The sequence below is a fragment of the Grammomys surdaster genome, unplaced genomic scaffold (genome assembly GCF_004785775.1).
Source record: "Grammomys surdaster isolate TR1022 unplaced genomic scaffold, NIH_TR_1.0 140, whole genome shotgun sequence".
NCBI classification, from domain to species: Eukaryota; Metazoa; Chordata; class Mammalia; order Rodentia; family Muridae; genus Grammomys; species Grammomys surdaster.
Window position 1 is genome coordinate 2989782 of NW_021604598.1, and position 19297 is coordinate 3009078.

The window sequence follows — 19297 nt, forward strand, 5'->3', positions numbered from 1 at the left end:
CCCCCTTCACCTGGGCCCTTCTGTGTTGGGCCCTCCCCCCTTCACCTGGGCCCTTCTGTGTTGGGCTTTCATGGCCTCTCCACTTGACCTGCTTTTCCAGGAGTTTGGAACAAGAGATCTCCTTTGATTTCGGTCCCTCTGGAGAGTTTGCATACCTCTACAGCCAGTGCTACGAGCTCACCACCAATGAGTATATCCTGGCACTGGAGGGGTGGGGTGGGAGCAGAGAGGGACATACAGGGGAGGGCACTGGGCTTCTATCTGGGGTCTCATCACTGAAGGGCAGAGGCAGGAGGGCTCCATCCCTGGCCCCTCTTTAAACTGGGCACAGTGTGCATACATGAGGTAGGTACAAGGAGAGTGATAAGTTCAAGGCCAATCTCAGACACTTCAGCATATTTGAGACTAGCCTAGGCTACATGGAGCTCTGTCTCAAAAAGGAGACACAGGCAGAGTTCAGGGTCAGTGGGCATTAACGTGCCCTTGATCCTGGATATTAAGGAGGTAGAGAAGGGCTGCAAGGCAGGGCGCAGGGCCACTGACCTGGCACTCACCCTTTCCTTCCTGCCCCTAGGTATGTCTACCGACTTTGCCCCTTCAAACTGGTCTCCCAGAAACCCAAACATGGGGGCTCCCCGACCAGCCTGGGGTGAGTGGCTTGAGATGTGCTGCCCTTCTGTCCCCAACCACCCACTGGCCGGCGCTGAGCGCCCCTGCTCTCTCCCGTAGCACATGGGGCTCCTGGGCTGGCCCTGAGCATGACAAGTTCAGTGCGATGAAGTACGAGCAGGGCACGGGCTGCTGGCAGGGCCCCAACCGCTCCACTACAGTGAGTGCCAACCTGTGCTGGGGCTGTGGGGATCCAGGCCTGGACCAACCCAGCCCAGCCCAGGCTGCCTTCTGCTCTGTTCTAATCCCCAGGTGCGCCTGCTGTGTGGCAAAGAGACTGTGGTGACCAGTACCACAGAGCCCAGTCGCTGCGAGTACCTCATGGAGCTAATGACACCAGCAGCTTGCTCAGAGCCACCACCAGAAGCACCCAGTGATGGAGACCATGATGAGCTGTAGCCTGGTGAGGAGGCCAGGTCTCTACCCACCCCAGTGTCCCGATGTTGCTGCTCTCCTGACCATACCCTGACTTTATGTCTTACTGTTTATTTATACTTTAGACAGGGTCTTACTGTGTAGCCTTGGCTGCCCTGGTTCTTGTCATGTAGACCAGGCTGGCTTCAAACTCCCAGAGATCCACCTGCCTCTGCCTCCTATCTGCTAGGATAAAAGGCATGTGCCTGATGGGTCTCTTCTCCATGACCCACTGAGTCATCTTGGCAAGCTCATGCTTGCTTGCTTGCTTTGTTAAACAAACAAACAACATGCATACATACATACATACATACATACATACATACATACATACATGAATACACTGCAGCTGTCTTCAGATACACCAGAAGAGGGCATTGGATCCCATTACAGATGGTTGTGAGCCACCATGTGGTTGCTGAGAATTGAACTCAGAACCTCTAGAAGAGCAGTCAGTGCTCTTAACCGCTGAGCCATCTCTCTAGCCCTGCCAAGTGCTTCTTAAGACAGTTTTGTTACATAGTCCAGGCTTGCCTTGCAGTTGTCAGTCCTGCTTCTACTGTAGCATCATGCCCAGGGTTCGTGGTTCTGAAGACTGAACCCAGGCCTGTTTGCCTGCTAGGCAGTCTTCCTGCAGGCTCTTGCAGTCACTCCATCCCATCCCCTATCTCTGTCTTCACTCCTAGAACCTCAAGGCCTGCAACCAGTCTACTGATCCTGAGGTCTATGGACCAAGGCCTGCCCATCCTGGAGTTCCTGGCCATCCTCCAGGTAGCAGGAACCCCAAGGGGCTCTAAGCCCCACTTCTGGCCCAGGCTAGCCTGAGGCCCCAGCAGCCTCCAGAGATGGATAATGAGCTCACCTACCTTGGATTCCTGAGGGGGAATTAGTCCCTGTACCCACCTGACCCCTGCCTCCCCAGCTGGTGGGTTACTTGACCTGTGACCTCAGAACAATAAATGTGACTCGTCTACATTGTGTCGCCATTTTTAATTTCATTTTTTCTGTTGGTTTCACTATGTAGTCCAAGTTAGCCTTAGATTGTCTCCTGGCCTAGTCTCCCAAGGCATGGGCTAGTAAGCCAGGCTAGACCTGCCTTCATCTGGTGCGGAGAACTGGACACGTGAGCAGACAGCAGATGTGGAGTGCCTGGTAACTGCTGTTAGCCTGACAGGATCTACACTGCCTAGGAGACAAGCCTCTGGCTGTATTTCCGGGATGAAGCCGAGGTCAGGCCTGGTGTAAGCACTCTAACCCCCTAGCTATCTCTGCTTCCTGACTGCGGACACATTGTGGCCACACAGTGCGGCTGGCAGCCTCAGGCTCCTGCCAGATGGACTGGACGCTTGAACTGCATCAGGACCAAATCTGTTCTGTCACATCTACAAAATTAACACTTGGGAAGCAGCCATGTTCAGATCCTGCTGGACCACACAGGCCAGCTGACAGTGAGGATGCCCAGTGCCCACTGATGGGTAGATAGTAGGCTCCTGTTAACTTCCCTTTCTGAGTGGAGGCCATTATTAGAGGCCTAGGGAGAGATGTCACCCTTCCCCAGTGTCCCAGCACTCAGACCCACCACCCTGCCCACAGTGGCACACAGAGCACCTGAGGCTTAAGATTCTGAACTTTTTATTTTCTGGCATGAAAAGTACAAATAGTTAAAGAATCCCATGTAAAAGTCAGTTACCGCAGCCAGGCATGGGGGCTCGGTAAGAAATGTCTAACGCAACTTGAAGTGTTCTTGGGTTCGGGTTGAGGTTTGGTTTTTGTTTTATGTTTTTTTTTTTTTTTCTACAGTTCTTTATATCACCAACATAGACTCTGTCATGGTTTGAAACTTTCCCAATAAACAGGATGAAGGAAGGGTTGGTGGGGCTGAGCCCTCTTCCCACTGGCCCCACCCCTAGCCCCCAGGGACTTTGGAAGACCCAAGGGCCCCTCTCCCTGGGAGCCCCTGGCCTGGCCCTCTTGGGGGACTGGCCTCCAGGGAGGGGGCCTGGCTGGGCTAAGCTTTGTGTCCTAGAAAAAAAGTTCCCTCCTCCCAGTCTTGGAGGCAGCAGGGACCTAGGCCTTGGTGGGAGGGGGTGGGGGGAGGGGCCCCCTCTTCAGAGCCCATCCTCCCCCCAGGGTGGGGGACAAACCCAGCCCTTATTGCTAGGATGCCTCCAGCATGTGTGGAGGGCAGGGGAGACCCCAGAAACAACAGGGAAAGAAGGGGTTGGACCCTCCTGGAGGTGAGGAGTCCCTGTCCCGCTGGGAGGGAGGGGGGATGGGGAGGGCAGACTTAGAAACCACCAGAATAAATAGGTTCGGTGTATCGTGAGCAAGCTAGAGTTCACCAGCTAAATAGACAGAAAAACTTCTCAAGACAATAGCAAAACAATCCCGTTGAGAGCCCCGGGCCCCGCCAGCTGTGGGGACCCCACCCCACCCCTTGGAGCCCATGGCACCCCCGGGGGCACTCCGCTACCATTACTGTTATTAATAATTATTACTTTAATGACTCCACTTCCCCTTTGTATAAATAAATTAGGCATAACCACATCTCAGCAAAACTGAAAGAAAAGGAACAGCTCCTTTCAACTTGCAAACTCATGAAGGAACAGAAATATACACAAAGGTCCTTACAGGCCAACAAGGATAATAAATAGTTAACATAGCAATAAGTTAAAACTACATGAAGCTAAATTCAGCAAAAAAGTACAAGAAAGTTAACTGGTGACAGTTTTTTTTTTCCTTTTTTTTTTTTTATATTCGTTTTTTTTTTTTTTTTTTTCATTTTTTAATTTTTGGTCTTTTTTTAAATTTTTTTTTCTTTTTGTTCCTTGCAGCAGAAACTCCACAGACGGTTAAGAACAACACCAGGAGGGGTGGGGAGAGAGAGTTGGACGCTCAAATGGGGCCGTGGCCAGACACCAAACGCAGAGGACACCGGAAGAAAGCAACTAGAACCTAGAGTGTGTGGGGGGGGGCTTCACGATTCTTGGTTATGACTGGGCCCACTGTGGGGTGGGTTGAAGGTTTGGGGCTCCCAGGGCTCCAGCCTGTGGCTTCTGTTGGAACTTGCATAAAAGAATGAAAAGTCAGGGTGTATGTGTGTGGGGGGGTGGTGGTATGGCTGCAAAATCCATTCAGAAGCCAGGGCCGGGGCTCATGAAGGCTGCATCCAGGGTTCCCCCACAATCCAGAAAAGACAGAAAAAACCCAACAATCAAAAGAGGGCAACAAGTGGGAGGGGTGGGGGACACTTTGGGCCCATCCACCCCAGGTCTGCTGGAGTGTGCTGGGTGCTTGCTTGCGGGTAGGGAGCACTCTGGCCCTACTTGAGGGAGGAGACTGCAGACCTCCCCCTGGACCCAGGGAGGCTGAGCCCCAGGGACGGGGGGGTCCTTTGGCCTCAGTGTTGTGGGTAGTGACAGCCCCCTCCAGCCCACGATGATGCCAAAGTAGAACGAGGTATCGTGTGTTTGGATGTATGGACGCCATGTGTACCCCTGTGTGTTGGGCAGCAGGGAGGCCCCTGGTGGGCTAAGGAGTCTGTGCAGAGAACCCGGGGCTGGGGCTTGTTGGGGGCCCAGGGAGAAGTGGCTGGACCAGCCTGGCTGGAGGAAGTAACTGGGTCAGGGTCTTAAGTAGGAGGAATGCCTTGTCTGGGCCTGTAGGATGATGTGGACATGGGTGTGTGTCCCTGGGTGTTGTATGTTTCTAGGTGACCTATTTGGTTTTGCATTTTGAGACAGGGTCTTATGTAGCCCAGGCTGACCTTAAAACCACTATGTAGCCAAGGCTAGTCTTGATCTGACTCTACCTTTTGAGCACTAAAATGAATGAGGTCTGTGTGCCACACCAGGTTTATGCAGTGCTGGGGAAGAACCCAGGTTTCATGAAAGCTATACAAGTGCTCTACCAACTGAGCTATATCCCCAGCTCTCACTGAGAACTGGAGTCCAGATTCTTACATCCAAATGGATCTATCACAGTGGATTTCACACATCACATGGTTTTGTGGACAAGCAGCCAATGTGTTTATGTTTGTGCAGCGCCAATGTTCTGTCCGTGTGTCTCCGTCCTCTGGTGTGGTCAGCCTTCCTGAATGTATCCTGAAATGTTTCTCTATCTACGTGTTGTGTATCTGTGTCCCCAAGGTCCAAGTGCATTTCCTTCCTGTCTTGTGGCCATGTTTGCTTATGTGTGTGCCTCTGTGTGTGTGTGTGTGTGTTTGTGTGTGTGTGTGTACATGCGCTGCCGGCCCTATGGACTCTCGGCCCTCAGCCCTGCTCCCTGCACCCCTGCCCCAGTAGTTGGTAAACATAACTTGCCAAAATAGTTTCTTTTTTTTTTTTTTTGTCTTTTTTTGTGATTTTTTTTCAAGTTCAAGAATCCCCAGTAAAAATTCTCCACGAGGTCTTTTTCCCTTTTTACAAAAATAGAGTTTTTCTTCCCCTCCCACCCCACCCCACCCTTTTTTTTTCTGCTTCCTGCTCTGCCCCAACTCTGCTCCCTGTTTTCTGCCCAGGGACTGGGGCGGGGGATGGGGATGCCCACACCCCTCTTTCATGTTTTTTGCTGTTTTGGGGATTTTTAAACCTGTTCCCTCCCCTTTTTCTCGGTATAGGACAGGCCTTGGTGGGCAAGGGAGGCCTGGGTAGGGCACCGTTGTGTCCCCTAAGCCATCCCATGCAGGGTGGTGAGGGTGAGGTGGGATGGGGGGTCTCCTCTCTGCTTTCTTCTTTTTGTTTTTAGCCAAAAAAAGAAACAAAAGCCATCACCATGAACCAAACCAAGACGAGAGAGTGAGCCAGCCCCAGCTTGGGGTGAAGAAAACAAGGAGAACAGGGTGGGGGACACCCTCCCCTCAACTCCCTGCAGACCCTCCCCATCCGGATGCTCACCCTGTGGTGTTTTTGCAGGTGTGTGGGTCTGCCTGCTCTTGCGATTGCGCTCTCTCTCTCTCTCTCTCTCTCTCTCTCTCTCTCTCTCTCTCTCTCTGCTGCCCGGGGAGGGAGGGCGTTAAGTGCTCAGGCCTTGTGCTGCTTGCTGGTCTTGAAGGACACCTGCAGCACGCGCTCGCCCAGGCGATACCCGTTGAGGCTGGCGATGGCCATGGCGGCCTCGTCGTAGTTGGTCATGGTGACGAAGCCAAAGCCCTTGCACTTGTTGGTCGTGAAATCTCGGATGACCTTGACATTGGTGACTGCCCCAAAGGGTCCGAAAAGCTGCCACAGCACACTCTCATCAGCTTCTGGAGACAGGTTGTACACGAAGATGCACCAGCCAGCACCTGCAGCTCCTCCGGACAAGCCCACACCTGCCAGGCCACTCATGCCATCGATGGCGATCGGGGAGAACCTGGCGATGAGCGACAGGGGACTACTTTGGGGGTCACGCGGGCTCTGCCCTGATCCCCAGCACGCCTCCGACTTCCCCACTGGGAGAACCCCAACCCTGTGTGCTACATATGTAAGATCCTTGTAGCATCTTAACCTGGTTGTGACCCTGTTCCTGTCTTTGACCCACTGAGACACCAGCCCCTGACCTGCAAACATTCTTAACCTCCAAAGCTCTCCAAATATCACCCATGATCTTAAGTGCCATCTTTATCCTGATCTCGTGACCTTTGATCCTTCCCTAAGGACACCTTTCACTCAGCTTTTTTGTATAGCCAAGTTGGATATATATACGTGTGTGTGTGTGTGTGTGTGTGTGTGTGTGTGTGTGTGTGTGTGTATGAGCTGCTTGCTTGCCATGGTTTCGTTTTTTTCTTTCTTCCTGCCTGCTGAACTTGAACTTGTGCTTCTCTTGATGATATCTCTCAAAAGCTGACACTGCACACCCAGCCTATGACACTGCATTCCCGGCTTACGCAGTGTTGGGATGAAACCCCAAAGTTTTGTGCATGCCAGGCAAACACTCTTCTGACTGAGCTACATCCCCTTCAAAACCAATGGTGTGTGTGTGTGTGTGTGTGTGTGTGTGTGTGTGTGTGTGTGTGTGAGAGAGGGGGGGGCGTGCAGAGAGGAAGATAGAAAGAGACTAAATCTGTACCACATGCTGGCCCCAAACTCAGTTGCAGATCTTGCCACAGCCTCCATGGAGGGTGTGGTCCTAGGGAAAGAACCTAGCACATGCTAGTCCTGCCGTTACAACCCTGACTCCATTTTGACTCACCCAGTGTGAGTGGCAACTGGCCCTACAAGAGCAGAGCAGGGTGTCCTCCATGAGCCCAGCCAGTCCAGCTTTGATGCTAGAGAATGGCATCCTCGTCTGTCTGCCTTTCTGGTCTTTTCTATCCAATCATACACAGAAGCCCCTCCTGACTCAAAACTTTTCTTTCTCCAGTTTCAATTACCTGGGGTTGCCTATGGTTTGAACATATTAAACAAAAATTTCCAGAGACAAACAGTTCATAAATTGGTTTTGTTTCCTTATTTAAGCTTTGTTAAAATTATTTTTTGGTTTTGTTTATTTTGGTTAGGTTTTGTTTATTTTGGTTATTCTAGACAATGCTCCTTTGTGTAGCCTGTCCCAGGACTATGTAGACCAGGCTGGCCTTGAACTCTGAGATCCTCCCTAGTACTAAGATTAAATGTGGGTGGGATGCCCAGTTTGGATTTATTGTTTTTATGTGTCCTTGCCTGCATGTATGTGAAACACATGCATATTTGATGCCTACAGAGGCTAGAGGACAGTGACAGGACCCTTGGGACTAGAGTTACAGATGGCTGTGAGTCACCATGGGGGTGGTAGGAACTGAACCTGGATCCTCTGAAAGAGCAGCCAGGGCTAACATCTCTCCAGCTCATGTTTTGGCTTTTTTGAAGTTGGGTCTCACCACATAGCCTAGGATACCCTCTAACTTGTGATCTTCCTGAATCTGCCTTTGGAGTTATGAAGATCAGAAGGTATACAGCCATCAGGAATTTATAATATAACTTTATTGTAATTATTTGTGTGTGTGTGTTGGGAAGGGAGCACACATACCCTGAAACATGTGGAGCTCAGGACAAGTCTATAGAGATGCTTTTCTCCTTCCACAATTATGTGGCTTCTGGGGATTGAACACAGGTGGCCAGGTTTGTGTGGCAAGCCCTTTACTCTCTGAGCCATCTTGCTGGTCCCCCTTCATAAGTTTAAAGTTGCATGCTGAATGTGGTGACGTGGCTCAGGGCTCCAATCCCAGCTCTTGGAAGGTTGAGTCACAAAACAAATACTTTCGACCCTTGGATCTCTCCCAGCTTCTCTCTGTCTCTGTCTGTCTGTCTGTCTCTCTCTCTCTCTCTCTCTTCCTCTCTCTCTCTCTGATCTGCCTATCTCTGCAATGTGATACCAATCCTGGGTTTACACGGGTGTTGGAGATCTTGTGTCACACTGAGCCATCTCTCCAGCCCTATCCATGCCTCTACTTCACAGGAAGCCAAGCATGGTGATGGATGGCTCAAGTGTGTCATTCCAGCACTTGGCAGACAGAGGCAGGAGGATGAGGAGTTCAATCTCATCTTCATGTATACCTCAAGTTTGAAGTCAGCCTGGGATATATGAGACCCCATATTAAAATAAACCTCAAAATAGAAGAAGAAAAAGGAGGAGGAAGAGGAAGAAAGAAGAAGAGGAGGAGGAGGAAGAAGAGGAGGAGGAGGAAGAAGCAAAAACAGCAGTAGCAAAAGGCCTTGTATGGTAGCACAAGCCTTTCATCCAGCATTCAGGAGGCAGAGATAGGAATTTCTGTGAGTTCAAGTCCAGCCAGATCTGCACAGTAAGACTGTCTAAAAGAAGGGAAGGAGAGGGAGGGGAAGAGAGGGAAGAGGAGGTGGAAGAAAAATAAAGAGGATAATTCAGGAGAACCAGAGAGAAGACTGTGGACTGTTTTAGTGGCATGATGAAACATCACACTGTTTGGAGTGTATTCACGCAGTACATGCTACACGCAGTACACACTACACGCAGTACATGCTACCTTCCCATTAGCACTTAGTTGTTTGACTGTCAGACTACCTAAAATCATAGCTTCTATGCTAAGAAACCCTTATTTTAATTAGTTAATGGTTAATACTGGTGATTTAGAGATGCCTAGAAGAAATTAGTAAAATGTTTCCTTTAAGGAAAAAGTTGAAAATAGATCATATGCTGAGGTCACTAATGCCTAAGGAAAGGACACGTCTATCTGTGAGTGAAGTCATGAACAAGAAGCTGGTCTGGTGGTAGAGGCTTGTCATTAGAAGGTTGAGACAGGAGGATCACAAGCTCAAAATACAAAGTAAAAAGATAAGCTGAACATACCTGCAACCTCACGTTCAGGAGGCAGAGGTAGAGGAGCAGGGGCTCAAGGACACGCTCAGCTCAGGGCTGCTGACCTGCCACACTACATGAGGCCCTGTGCTGGGAAACAAAGAGGGCTGGGCGTGTGCTCTCAGTGCTTACACAAGATGCCTTGAGTCTCCTCTCCAGTACAAATGATGATGTCATCGATACGTCATCATCATCATCATGTAGGCCCATGGCATACACCTTTAATCCCAGCACTCCTGAGGCAGGTGGATCTCTGTGAGTTCCAAGCCAGCCTGCTCTAGAGTGAGTTCCAAGACACCAGGCTACACAGTGAAGCCCTGTCTCATAAACAATTGTATAAATAATCAAGTAGAAATTTAAGTAAATAGACAGGTTTCCATGCCAAGCTCTGTGTCAGGTGTCCACAAGGAGTCTTGGGGATGTGTCCCTGACGGGTAAGGAGGACAGCTGTTTACGTCACCACCACATTCCTGACGCTGTCTCGTGTCAGGTAATGCTTAGTTAGTTGTTTGTGTCTAAATTAAGGACGGAAAGCTACACTCCCCGACTCCCTCACCCTCAGAACTAAGTCACGCAGTGTGGGGAGATGACTCTGAAAGTCTGGACCCCATGTGATCTGACCACAGGGGACTCAGTCCCTCCTGCTGCTAGGTGACCTCCAGGCCTCTCCTGGGTCACCGTCATCCCTTACACTGCCCAGGCACTGCCCTGAGCACCACTCACACATCTCATTCCCGTGAGGCTGAGAAGGAACATCAGCGGCAGGACTGCTACGTGGCCGTCTTTTATTATGTGCCAAGCACTGTGTTCTGTCTCAGTTCATGTTCATGGGGGATCGCGTCTGCCTGGACGCGTCAGCACGGAACCTTTCACAGAGCAGGGCTGTGGGTGAGGCAGGAAGAGCTCAAGGTTCACAGCAACTGTGGGGAGGCCGGGGAGCCTTGCATACAATGAGAAAGCCAATGATGGTAGCTGATGTGCAGGGCTCAGGAAATGGCTCCCGCGCCCCTGCTTAGAATCCCCCAGTGGGGGGAAGGGGTCATGGCTTAGTGCAGACCTACTATGCAGAAGTCCCAGGGTCCTGTTCCTAACACCAAAAACAATTAGTTGCCAGTGGCTCTCAGAGGGTTAATGTGGGAACTAGGGGACACAAATGCCTACTTGTGTTGAGATGATAAAAAAAAGAGATGTGTGAGGGACTGGAGAGGTGGCTCCGCCCATCAGGAACACTGGCTATTCTTCCAAAGGGCATGAGTTCAGTTCCCAGCCCTCCTATGACAGCTAGCACCTGTCTTTAACTTCAGTTCCAGGGCTTCTGACACCTTACACAGACATACATGCAGGCAAAACATCATTGCATAGGAAATAAAAAATAAACAAGTTTTTAAAAAACTCAAAAAATATTAAAAATAAGAAGAAACAGGGAAAGCAACACACAGCCCTCCATGATCCTCTTATAGCTGCTCTCTCTAGACATTTGGTCTGCGTATAGTCTTAGGGCTATCATCTAGACACAGGCAGAAATGGCTACCCAGTGGTCCCAGAGACAAGGTACATGCAGGGGTTAGAGGAGGGCCATGAGGGAAGGGGGCTATGAGGGATGGAGACGGTACAGCAGGGCACTGTTACCTCTTGACTCCGTAGGCCATGTTGAGCAAATTGTCCAGCCTGTGGAGGCAGAAGCAGCTGTCAGAGTGGCCTGTGACCCACCCCCTGTGATGTGACAGCCAGTCCTCCCCACCCCCACAGCCTTCAGCAGGGCCCTGCCCCAGCTGCCTGCTCCCAGCCCGGCTGGACACCGCCTGGCACGGAACCTCGCTCATTTGGGACTGCTTTTCAGTGGCCCTGCTGCCGCCAGGCTGGATGTCCTGGGAGTGCCTCAGAATGACTAGTCTGGATCCTGGGTTCAAGTCTTCTTTTGGGTTTGTACAGTCTCTATCTGGAGTGAAGAATTCTCAGTAAAATGGCTGAGCACAAGCCATTCTACTCGCAGAGAATCTGATCATGGCCAGGGCTCAATGAGAGGAAACGTCTGATGGTGGCATTATCCATGAGGAAGCTGAGACACAGCTGGACCCATGTATGGTGGTGGGCAGGCAGAGATAGAGAAAAGAGAGAAAAAGAGAGACAAGGAAAGAAAGAAACACACAGGCAAAGAGAGACAGAGACATGGAGAGAAAGAGAGACCAAAAGAGAAGCAGAACCGGAGAGAGAGACACACAGTTGCTTAAAAAGACAGATGCACACAGAGAAAGACAAAGGAGAAAAGACAAGACAGAGAGAGAGAGAGAGACAGAGAGAGACAGAGAGAGAGACAGAGACAGAGAGACAGAGAGAGACAGAAGAGAGAAAAAGAGAGTGAGAGAGAGAACAGGAGACACAGGGCACCCAGGCTGTTTTCTCAGGGTGTTTTGCTTACTGTCTGTTTTTTTGCCAGTCTGACACAAACTAGGGTCATCTAGGAAGAGGAACCTCAATCAAGAAGATGCCTCCATCAGATTGGCCTGGGGGCAAGTCTGAGGGGCATTTTCTTGATTGATGTGGGATATCCCAGGCCACTGTGGGCTGTGCCGTCTCTGTGCAGCTGGGCCTGGGCCGAGCAAGGCATGGACAGCAGGTCAGTAAGCACTGTTCCATTGTTTCTGCTTCAGTCACCACCTCCAGGTTCCTGCCCTGACTGCCCTCGTGGTGGACTGTTTGCTGTAAGATGAAATAAACCTTTTTATCCTCATATTGCCTTCAGACATGGTGTTTTTATCACAGCAATATAAACCATAACCAAGACATGGGGGTTGGCATGGGGGTGGGGGAGACAGACAGATAGACAGAAAGCCACAGCTAGACCTCAATTTGTTGCCAACTGTAGCAGCCAGCCCACACCGAGCTCCTGCTCTATGTACTAGGCCATGTTCCTGATGGTGGGGTTTCCCTGGGTCCCCACTCTCTGCAGGAAACAGGCTCAGGGAGAACAGCTGCAGACTTGGGGCACCTGGCCTGGGGTCTGAGGACTCTGGCTCACCGGAAGCGCTGTGTCTGATGATGCAGGGGACCAGCGTAGCGCCTGGCAGAGGACTGGTACAGGTGGGTGAGCAGGGCCTGGCCTGTCTTCTGACTTGGGTTGTTTGCAAACTTCACCGTGATAGGCTCAGCAGCACCCAGTGGCTTCTGCCCATTCAGTCCCTTGATGGCCTCTTCTGCCTCGATCCTCTTGTCAAAGCGGATGAATCCCACACCCCGAGAGACACCTGCCAGGGGTGTGAGGGCATCAGTCTCGGGCACTCTGTACCTTCTCATATGGCTCCCCCTCCCTGGCACACCCTTGTCCAATGTACCCTCCCTTCCTGCATTCTGACCTGTGGCCTGGTCCAGCAGGATCCTGGAAGTGATGATTCGGCCATACTGGGAGAAGAGCTGCTCCATCTCCTTCTGGCTCATGGTCTTGGGGAGGCCACTGACATACAGGTTGGCATCCCGGATTGAGGCAGAACTGGGGCGTGCATAGGACACCTGGGCAGGGGTCAGAGGACAGTGAGGGTCATAGAAACTGACAGTGGGGATGCATAGAAACCGACAAGCCTCAGAAACGCACCCCTCCCATACACATACACACACTAGTTCTCTTAACAAGTGGCCTAGGGCTGGGGCCGAGTGGATGGACAGCTTGTCTACTGACAGGCTGGCTCCATCCTCAGCACCACAGAAAAAGGGTACTATGCACCTATCACCCCAGTGCCAGGCAGACAGAGGCAGGAGGATCAGAATTAAAAGTCATCTTCTACTGTATGTTAAGTTCAAGTGTGGCCTGGGCCACATGTTACTCTGTTTCAAAGGGCAAAGCAGGAGCTTGGGGAGATTGCTGTACAGGAAACTCTGACAGCCCGGGTTCGTTCCCCAGAACCAATGGTGGAAGGAGAAAACAATGGCTCCCAAAGGCCATCCTGACCTCCACACTGCTTACACACACGCGCGCGCGCGCGCGCACACACACACACACACACACACACACACACGCACACACACAAATAATAATGAATTTTTTCCTTTGTTTTGGAGACAGGGTTTCTCTGTGTAGCCCTGGCTCTCCTAGAACTCACTCTGTAGACCAGGCTGGCCTCATTTGAACTCAGAGATCCTTCTGCCTCTGCCTCCCAGATGCTGGGTTTAAAGGTGCGTGCCAGCATGCCCAACCAATAATTTTTTTATCTTAAAAAAAAAAAAGCTAAATGGCCCTGTGCATACTGGTGGGTGTCCCTGTGCACACTTGTGGGTGTCCCTGTGCACACTAGGTATCCCTAGCTTCACTGGCATCCAGTGGTGACTTATGGGTCATGCACAGTTCTGGGTGAGAGAGTCTGTCTCAAGAAAAGGGAAAGTTTGGAGAGCCAGGAGGGTGTCACACACCTTTAATCCCGGCTCTGGTGAGGCAGAGGCAAGCGGACTTCTGTGGGCATGAGACCAGCTTTGTCTATCTAGTGAGTTCCAGGACAGCCAGGGTAGTGTAGTTGAGACCTTGCCTCAAACACAACAACACAACCCTAAACCAACAAGGAAAGTCTGGGACAGCAAGAGCTCAGCAGGAAGAGGACCTTTCTGCAGAAGCGGACGACCCGTGTCTGCTCAAGACCCATGTATGACGGGAGCTAGAACACAAAGTTGTTTGTAACAGCTATAGACACAAGGTTGTGCCTGTGGTGTGGGGGTGAGAATCATATCTAACAGACCTGTATAAGGCCAGGACAGCTTGGCCTACATAAAGACCTTGTCTAACATTTTAAGCTCTTTTTTTGGGTTTTTCGAGACAGGGTTTCTCTGTGTAGCTCTGGCTATCCTGGAACTCACTCTGTAGACCAGGCTGGCCTTGAACTCAGAAATCCACCTGCCTCTGCCTCCCAAGTGCTGGGACTAAAGGTGTGGGCCACCACAGCCCGGTGAGACAGTCTTGCTGTATAGACCAGGCTGGCCTCAAACTCACAGACCTGCCTACTTCTGCTTCCTGAGTGCTGGGATTAAAAGCGTGTGCCACCAGTGCTCAGCTCAAAAGTGTTAACTTTTATAAAAAGTCTTATTTTATTTTTGTTTTATGTGCATGAGTGCTTTGCCTTCAGGTATGCTTGTTCACTGTGTTCATGCAGTACCCACAGGGACCAGAAGAGGGCACTAGCTTCCCTGGAACTAGTTATAGACAGTTGTGACCTGCTCTGTGAGTGCTGGGAATCGAACCTGGGTTTCCTGCCAGAGCAGCCAGTGCTCTTAACTGCTAAGCCATTACCTCCAGCCCTGCCCCCACCCCCAAAGTGAAATCAACTTTAAATTACATTTTAGTGCGTGTACACGCCATGCTTAACTGTAGAGGTCCGAGAACAGCTTTGGAAGTTGGTTCTCCAGTTCTACCATATGGGTCCCAGGAATTGAACTCAGATTTCAATCTAGGCAGTGGGCACCTCTCCTGAGCCCAAGTGCTTCTGTTGGTGTGTGTATGTAGTTTGAGGACTGCCCTCTCTCAACCCCAGGGACTTGTGTGCTTGAAAACTGCTCTACCAATTCACTACAGCTCCAACCTCTGAACTCTCTGTCCACAAGGCTTGCATGCAGTAAGGTCACCTCTCAGCTTTCATCCCCCACCCCCACCTTGCTTCTTTCCTTTTACCCTAAATGGACCAGGCAGTCCAGCCTCAGGACCTTTGCACTTGCTGTTTTGAAGTCTCTTCGTGCCAGCCTTGGTGGCTCCTGTCTGTAATACTAACACTCCGCAGGTTTACATGGAATGCTTGCTTGGTCTGCAGAGTGAGTTGAGGCCCAGTCTCTACCCTACCCCATGGAGACACTCTTTCCTCATTTTCTGCCAGTCCACAATCTGAAATGTCCTTCCCACCCCCTCCGATTCTCAGCTTTGTCTTTTTACATTATTTCTAGCGTGTGTGTGCTATCCAAGGTCTATGTGTAGAGGTCACAGGACAACCTGGGATGTCGCTTCTGCCCTTGTATCCTGTGGATCCGTGTGATCAAATCATCAGATTGGGCAGCAAGCTCTCGTCAACCTGCTGGACCTTCTCACTGGCCCCCGCTGACCTTATCTCCAGGTGATTTCTCTGGTTTGTGAGCTCTGTATGCTTCAATACGGCCATTCCATTTGTGCCATCACTAAAGCCACGTCTCACCAATGCCGCAGCTGCTCACAAGTCGGCCAGCTCAGACATTCACAGCACGAGACACTGGGAGTATTGTGAAGTGGGGAAAAGAAAAGTCTGTTTACAGAGTATTGTGGAACCCCAGCTCATTGTGTCTTTATCAATGTCCTGGAGACTCGGTGCAGGGTCCCCGCCCACAAGTGTCAATGGGGTGACCGGCTGTGGGGTGGGAGGGTCCTGAGCGCTCCTCCCCCTCCTTTCTGCTGAAGTCTGCTTTCTGCTGCTTCTATTCAAACCTCTGAACCTGGGGTAGATAGGGACCATTGTTATGGTCTGGCGTTTGTTTGGGGAGGGGCATTGTGGGGCTATATCGTTACAAGTAACTAATTAGGGGCTGCCGAGATGGCTCAGCAGCTGGCAAAGGGGCTTGCCACCAAGCCTGGTGACCTGAGTTTGATCTTTCAGACTCACACGGTGGAAGGAGAACTGACTCTAAAGCTGTCCTCTGGCTCTACCTCCCCCCAAACACACACATCATGCGTAACTGTTATGAAATTGAAATTAAGAATAAAACCCAGAAAACTAGTTAGGATTCAGGCTGTCCCTCAACTGGCAAGAGAGACGCCATCTCCATCTTCCCCAGGAAGGCCGAGTGTGGTAATGGAGGCAGACTGCATCTAGAGTCTCCACTCTGGAGGTGGAAGCAGACACATCCTTATGTGAGTTTCAGACCTGTTTGGTCTACACAGCATGCTCCAGGACGCCAGGGGAGAGCCCGTTTCAAAACAAAAATTCTTTTTACAAAAATAAATAAGTAAATATTATAGCTCAGTGTTTGAGTTTTCTAACTCCACCATGGGACTGTGCAGGCTTTGATTGTTTGTTGCTGTTGTTGAGACAAGGTCTCACTATATAACCTCCAGTGATCTGGAGCGCACTGTGTAGACCAGACTGACATCCATCTCAGAGATCCGCCTGCTCCATCTCCAGAGTGCTGGGATCAGAGGTGTGTGCCACCATGCCTGAGTTGGAATGCTGAGTTTTGGTCTCACTATGTAACCTGGAAGGAACCGCAGCTTTGAGTGATGAAATCATGGGCAAGTGCCACCACACCCAACTAGGGGTGGCATCTTAGGTCTCAGGTCCTGTAAGGCATGGGGTGAATCTATCACCTCATGTCTGTATAGAGCTAGGTACACGATCCCACAGCATATGAGTGACAGAGGACAGCTGCAAGTGTTGGCCCTCACTTCCCCACCTTGGTCTTATTTGTTGTTGTGGACACCCGCACACCTGGCCTGTAGGCTTCCAGAGAGTCTCTTGTTTCCATTTCCTGTCTCCCTGTGGGAGACTACAGATGCCCACAGCCCTGACCCACTGTGCCTGAGTTCTGGGGATTTGAACTTAGGTCCTCAGGCTTTTGCAGCAAGCACCTTACACAGTTCCTCCAAAACAGAAACATTGCATCCTTCAGGGAAGCTCCTTAAGCAGAAGGTAAACACCTCAAAAGAGATTCAGGAAGTCCCTGAAACTGACCAGATTCGCTAGGCCTCTTCTCACAAGAGTAAGCAGTAAAAGCCAAGAGTCCCTTTGAGGCTAGCAGAACAGCTGCAAAGACTCTAAGCCCAAGCTACAAAGGCCAGACTGGCTGCCTGGAAGGAGAAACCAGCTGAGCTGCCTGGAAGAGGTTTAGACCACCCAAGGCACCCAGAAAGGCTGCTCTCTACCCTGTTGGGCTCTCTGTAGGCTGTGCAGTGTGCTCCAGGCTCCCAGCTTTTGTGAGCTGTCGCTATACTGAAGTAGTCTTTGGTGATGCAGCTGAGTCTTTTCTGTTCCTATAACTCCTGTAAGTAACCCCAATAAAAGGCATTGGCTCAACAAGCTGTACTATGGTGGTATCCACACTCTGGGCTGTTGTGGGGACCCTATGTGGAGTTAGTAGATGTGTATATTGCATCGCCTCGGAAACGTTTTGTCACATAATATAATTTGTCTTCTGATCGGGGACTCGACAGAACCAGAGATGAGCTGGGGCGGAGGGAGTGCCTGGCGTGCAGCGGAGGCTGAGAGGGGCAACTGAGGAGGAAAATACTTGGGAGCTGTCTTTTCCTGCGTGGTGTGTGGTAGTGTACCGCTGCTGTGCTATGACAGCAGTTGTGTGCTTCTTGCCATGGGTGGCAAGACATGCCACCAAGGCTGAGCCATCGAATGAGGGACGTCTGTGGGAGGAATCTCAGCATGGCAGTCTTCGCCTATGTGGTACGAGGTGGCGCTGCTTGAAAAGGTAGGGGTACCACGTGAAGACGGAGATGCCCTGAAAACAGTTAAAAGTTTAAAGATTTTACAGTCTTTAAGATTAGTGCAGCAGAGGTGGCCTGGCCACTGTGTGTGTAATCAGAAGTGGATCCGCGGGTAAGAAGGTCCCCAAGCAGACTGTTTGTATAAAGGAACAATTGCAACAAGAAAGGCAAGATGAGGCATCCTCTGTGTTAGCCTCGGATTCAGGAAGTAAGTCAGATGAAGGAGAGGACGAGAGAGGGGTGGTCGGGGTGATGGAAGACACCACTCAAGGCTGACCTTTAGTATGGAATATAGGGGGAATCTGTGACCCTACATACAGACCGGCCCTTTACAGAGCGACCAGGAAATAGTCTGAGATTAGGGGTGAACTCTTAAGCGTGTAGTGAAAGAGCCTGTGTCAGCCTGGTGTGTGAGGCTGTGGGACTTGGGAGCAGATGGATCATGACTGTTGTGGAGGCAGAAAACTGAGAAGTGCGACTTCCCATCCCTCCTTCAGGCCAAGGCAGCGCGGACCGGAGAGAGTGAGCACAATCAACCTTGATTGACTGGACCTGATCGGACTAGACCAGACTGGATCGGACCGGGTCATCAGCACCTCTAGGAGCAGGTGGTTATCTCCTCTTCAGGTCCCCATAAATGTCTGGGAATGGAGGGTGGTAAAGGGGAAAAGGGGCTCTGTGGGTTCTAGGAATAAGGACAGCTATGTTTGAACCCCGGCTCACTGAGCCAGATAGACCCGTGTTCACTTCACAGAGGAGGAGTTAAGAAAAAGTGGATCGGGCTGGAGAGAATGGCTTAGCAGTTAAGAGCACTGAAACACATAAAATAAAATCCTATACATAAAATAAGTAAATCTTTTTTTTTTTTTTTTTGTTTTTTGTTTTTCTGGACAGGGTTTCTCTGTAGCCCTGGCTGTCCTGGAACTCATTCTGTAGACCAGGCTGGCCTCGAACTCAGAAATCCACCTGCCTCTGCCTCCCAAGTGCTGGGATTAAAGGCGTGCGCCACCACTGCCCGGCTAAAATAACTAAATCTTGAAAAACTAAAAAAGAAAAAGTGGATCTGGCAGGGACCTTGAGGCTGACACAGAGTTTTAGTGGCTTGGCTGAGCCCTTTGGTGGGCAAGATCTTCATAAAGTAGGAAATAAAGTAGGTTTTGGCAGGTCTCAGTGACTTAGACCTGCATATAAAGGAAAAGAACAGCCTGAAGATAGTAAAAGGGTAAAGCAGGTCTGTCCCAGTTACTCCCAGACAAAGGTTTCCAGATTTGTGTCCAGCTACAGCTCCTAAAGAGACCTGACTGGGTGCCGAGGAGCCTGCTGAGCCGTTCCCAGAAGACCTGTGCTAGCATGATACAGGGGAAGATGATCGAGCCTGTCCCAGGGCTGGTAATTATCCCCCAGACTAAGGAGGGTACATTTTTCTCCAGCAAGGGTTATGTTAGAGGTGGAGGTGGTTTGCCTAGTCACAAACTCCCCGAACAGCCAGGTGTGTGA

At 50.7% G+C, this 19297-nt stretch overlaps 2 protein-coding genes across 3 annotated transcripts in view; one reads left to right on the forward strand and one right to left on the reverse strand.

Moving 5' to 3' along the window:
- Prkcsh (protein kinase C substrate 80K-H) overlaps positions 1-2061 on the forward strand; it is a 12199-nt gene extending 10138 nt beyond the window's left edge. For both annotated transcript variants that reach the window (XM_028763834.1, XM_028763835.1), the window contains exons 14-18: positions 101-190; positions 575-649; positions 730-829; positions 922-1072; positions 1770-2061. In XM_028763834.1, the coding sequence (XP_028619667.1) occupies positions 101-190; positions 575-649; positions 730-829; positions 922-1068 (412 nt within the window). In that variant the 3' untranslated portion in view covers positions 1069-1072; positions 1770-2061. The remainder of the gene's footprint in view (positions 1-100; positions 191-574; positions 650-729; positions 830-921; positions 1073-1769) is intronic.
- A 3591-nt stretch (positions 2062-5652) lies between these two features.
- Positions 5653-19297, reverse strand: part of Elavl3 (ELAV like RNA binding protein 3) — a 30363-nt gene continuing 16718 nt past the window's right edge. The window contains exons 4-7 of the mRNA XM_028763813.1: positions 12726-12879; positions 12392-12617; positions 11002-11040; positions 5653-6456 (exon numbers count right to left, since the gene is read on the reverse strand). Coding sequence (XP_028619646.1) covers positions 6105-6456; positions 11002-11040; positions 12392-12617; positions 12726-12879 — 771 coding nt within the window. The 3' untranslated portion in view covers positions 5653-6104. The remainder of the gene's footprint in view (positions 6457-11001; positions 11041-12391; positions 12618-12725; positions 12880-19297) is intronic.